The sequence below is a fragment of the Cucumis melo genome, chromosome 4 (assembly GCF_025177605.1).
Source record: "Cucumis melo cultivar AY chromosome 4, USDA_Cmelo_AY_1.0, whole genome shotgun sequence".
Lineage (NCBI taxonomy): Eukaryota > Viridiplantae > Streptophyta > Magnoliopsida > Cucurbitales > Cucurbitaceae > Cucumis > Cucumis melo.
Window position 1 is genome coordinate 8695390 of NC_066860.1, and position 3632 is coordinate 8699021.

Genomic DNA, 3632 nt, shown 5'->3' on the forward strand with positions numbered 1-3632 from the left:
TCACAAAATACCGATGAGGTTGTTGAAATTGATGGATCAAGAAGTGAGGCGACATCATCTAAGAGAAATGGCCCGAGTGAGAGATGATATTGCCAATGCAAATTTGGACGATATTTGAAGGATGATACAATTTTATGTTTATGTTATTATTTTTATTTGTTCACTCGTACTTCTTTGTATTAAATGAATAAACTTTTGATAATTTTATTTTTTATGTTTAATGGAGGACATATATTTTTGTTTAATGTTTAATTGAATTAGATGTGAATAAAATACCATAAATAAAATAAAAAATAAATTTCGAAGAAAATCAGGAAACAAGAAACAATTATCAAACATATATTATGTTTCTGTTTTTTTTTCGAGCAAAAAGAAATAGAAACAATTATCAAACACATTCTTGTTTCTTATTCTAAAAAAAAAAAGAAACAAGAAACAAGAAACAGGAAACGAGAACATTACCAAGCGGGCTCTTAATGTCCAAATAAGGTCACCTCCTTCATTCATGTGTCAAGTATCCATATACCCTTAGTGTCCAACTAAATCCACATCCTACTTGTCAAATTGCCTATAAATAGCGACCTTTGGTGAATTTAAGGATACAAATTAATTCCACTCACTTTGTATTTCTTCCTTTAGTTTACTTAATTTTGATATTATTTCCTTATTTATTTATATATTATATAATACTGTTTTAATATTATATTTTTCGATACCTATACTTCGATTGTGCACCGTTTTAACTTGTGCTATGTGTGATGAAGGAAGAATATTTTGTGTGTTTGTATTGAGGAAGAAAGAAATTTGGATTTATGAAGATGAAGAAGGAAAAAGCTCCTCCATCTTTCCAAAATAATACTCTCTATCCTAATAATATCCCATCTTGGAGAAAAGGAAAAAGAAATTCCATGATTTAGGGTAATTTTTTATCTTTAACCATTATGTACCAAACATGGATCATTATAATATTATCTATGCCAAAAACCCAACCAAATTTCCACGAAAAAAACATGCATGGCATGAAATATAGGAGGAAATTTTCTGTGTTTCCATTGGCCGTGTTATCTTAAACACTTGTAAACAAGTTGTAACTTTTCAATTTATTGTGGGAATATACGTGAAAATTTCAAAATTATTAGCAACCCTAAATAAAAAACAAGATAAAATTAACGGGGGGAGTGGATATTGAGAAGAAAATTAAAAGTGATTTAAGCATTTAAAAAAGCACTTTGATACATATAGCACATACTAATTATAAGATAAAAATTTGGGGATATGAGATGATGATATAAGAGAAGAGATCAGAAATCAAGAAAGAAAAGTGTAATATAGTAATCATGGTTTGAGAGTGTCGATAAGAGAAAAGTGATGAGTTGATGGGTCAGGTACTAATTGTTGTTCTTGAGAGGCAGCAGAACCTCTAAAGAGCAAAACTGCAAGACTTCCAACACAAAAGTAAATGAAGCATCCAAAACAGTGTGTCACAAATGATCCAAAATCTGTCCCCACTATGCATTGCCATCCTCCCCCATATGTCCTGTCAAATTCCTGCTCATTTTTTCCAATATAAATCATCAACAAATATTGACCACTTTCCTTTCATTCTCGAAAATATTTTCAAAATTTATTAAATTCTTATCTTATATCCATCATTTTTAAATAACCCTAAAACGATAAATCTTTTATTAACCACACAATATAATTCTACAAATTTCATGTCAATTCAACTACGTCTACCGATTTACTTATTTATAGTTATAAGTTCTTTTTAATTTCTTTTTCTTTTCTCATAAGCTCAAAAGAAAAAAAAAAAAAAAAAAGAAAGAATTATGATATAATTTTTCATTTCTATTTTTTTATGGTTCAATTTTAATTAATTTTTAATCCAAAGCATTAATAATAATTTTTCATAAAACAAAAGTTGTTGCGTAACTATATTCAAAATTTATATAAAGAAAAGCACAATACTTGGATGCTGTCACACATACACCAAAAACAGTAATGTTTATCTGATAATTCAACAATTGCATAAATTAACTTAAAAGACTAATATAAAAAATTATTAATTAAAATACGAAGATAAAAATTAGATGTTTAAAAGTGGGAAAACCAAAATGGAACAAATTGTAAAAACCACTCTAAATATGACGATATTTGTAGTTATACTTCAAATTTACATAACCGTAAAAATTGCAAGTATGAGTTGAGTTCAATTTCTCTTACAAGATAATGTATGTATTGGACTAATTATTTAGAAAGAGAAGTTGTACCTTTTTAATGAAACGGGCGATGTCAGTGGCTTCAGTGACATCAAAACTGTCAAGTGCCTTAGATGCAAGGTTCAAAGCGTCTTGTTGCATGGCCTCCAGCATATCCGTTTCTCCGATGATTGCTTTCCCTTCTAACATGGCTAAAATAATCAATATTATATCACTCACACACGAGGGAGCTTACGGTGGTGGCTGTGGGCGGAGGACTTGAAGGGAACACTAGTTTAGTTATATAGAGTTTTGGGATAAACTTTGATTGGTGTTCTGTTCCTAGCCTCACCCACATCAATGTATCCTTCTCCATGGGGTCCCTATTGGATGTTCGTAGAATCATCACTAAATCCAAAAATTTAATGGAAAAAGAATAGTCGGATAAGTTGGAAGTTTTGAAGTTAAATGCTTTTCTTTCTTTCTTTCTTTTTTTATATTCTTTTTTGACTTGGGTCATGTGTGAGAAAATGATGTCATAAACCATAATAACCTTTTATTCCTTTTAAATGAATGGACCAATTTTTGGGCAAAAAAGTTGGAGCTAAAAAGCTCACCCACTAGTGGTTTGAGATAGGGGAAGTAATGGACAAGAAAAAGGTGGCAAAATGTGCTTTAATGTGTGTTATTCAACTTATGGTGTATGTTTAAACTCCCATAGACCTGGATTTCTAATGTGGTCCTTTAATAAGATTTCGACATGTGGTGTCTGTCCGGTCTCGCCACATTTAAATTATAAATAATGAGAACAATAAAAAAAGCTTTAACAACAAATTCAAAAATTTCAAAAAACTACTTGTTTAAAAATTTTATTTTATTTTATTTTTCTAAATCTTTGACAAGATTTTTTAAATCATGTTGTGTTTAAAAACTAAAAGTAGGTAGTCAAATAACCAGAGATTAGTGTTTATGTTGAGTAAGAAATTTTGTAACCAATCACAAATTGTCACGTCATTTACTCAAATAATTGTATTTGGGATTAACTAAAAATTGACATATGTCCCAAATCAAATTTAAAGAGAAATTGGCCAATTTAATGATGTCACTTGTCTTTATTATGACAATTGGATCAAATTAATTATTTTGGTTCGATTAAATATTATTTATTTGAGCTAAAATTTAATTGAGCCCAAAAAAATAAGTTTAATTTAACCAAAAGTTAAATATGACCCAAATCCATGTAATTGAGCCCATGGGTCTGGTCGATGGACCAACTAGGCCATAAAAGCTCACCAGAGAACTCTATAAATAGAGGGTTCTCTTCATTTGTGGGGTTGAAATTTTTTTACTTTAGAAGGTCTAGAGAGAATTCTCCCAAAAGCTAGAAGATTCTCCAACTTCTGAATGATCGCCCTCGAAGATTGAAGCTTCTTT

At 29.9% G+C, this 3632-nt stretch overlaps 1 protein-coding gene across 1 annotated transcript; it reads right to left on the reverse strand.

The window, feature by feature from the left end:
- Nucleotides 1–1185: 1185 nt before the first annotated feature.
- LOC103494993 (uncharacterized) lies at nucleotides 1186–2651 on the reverse strand. Its single transcript, XM_008456405.3, has 2 exons — nucleotides 2271–2651; nucleotides 1186–1548 (listed from the first exon to the last, which is right to left on the reverse strand). The coding sequence occupies exons 1-2, from the start codon at nucleotides 2406–2408 to the stop codon at nucleotides 1336–1338; spliced, it is 351 nt and encodes a 116-aa protein (XP_008454627.1). The 5' UTR covers nucleotides 2409–2651; the 3' UTR covers nucleotides 1186–1335.
- Nucleotides 2652–3632: the final 981 nt, after the last annotated feature.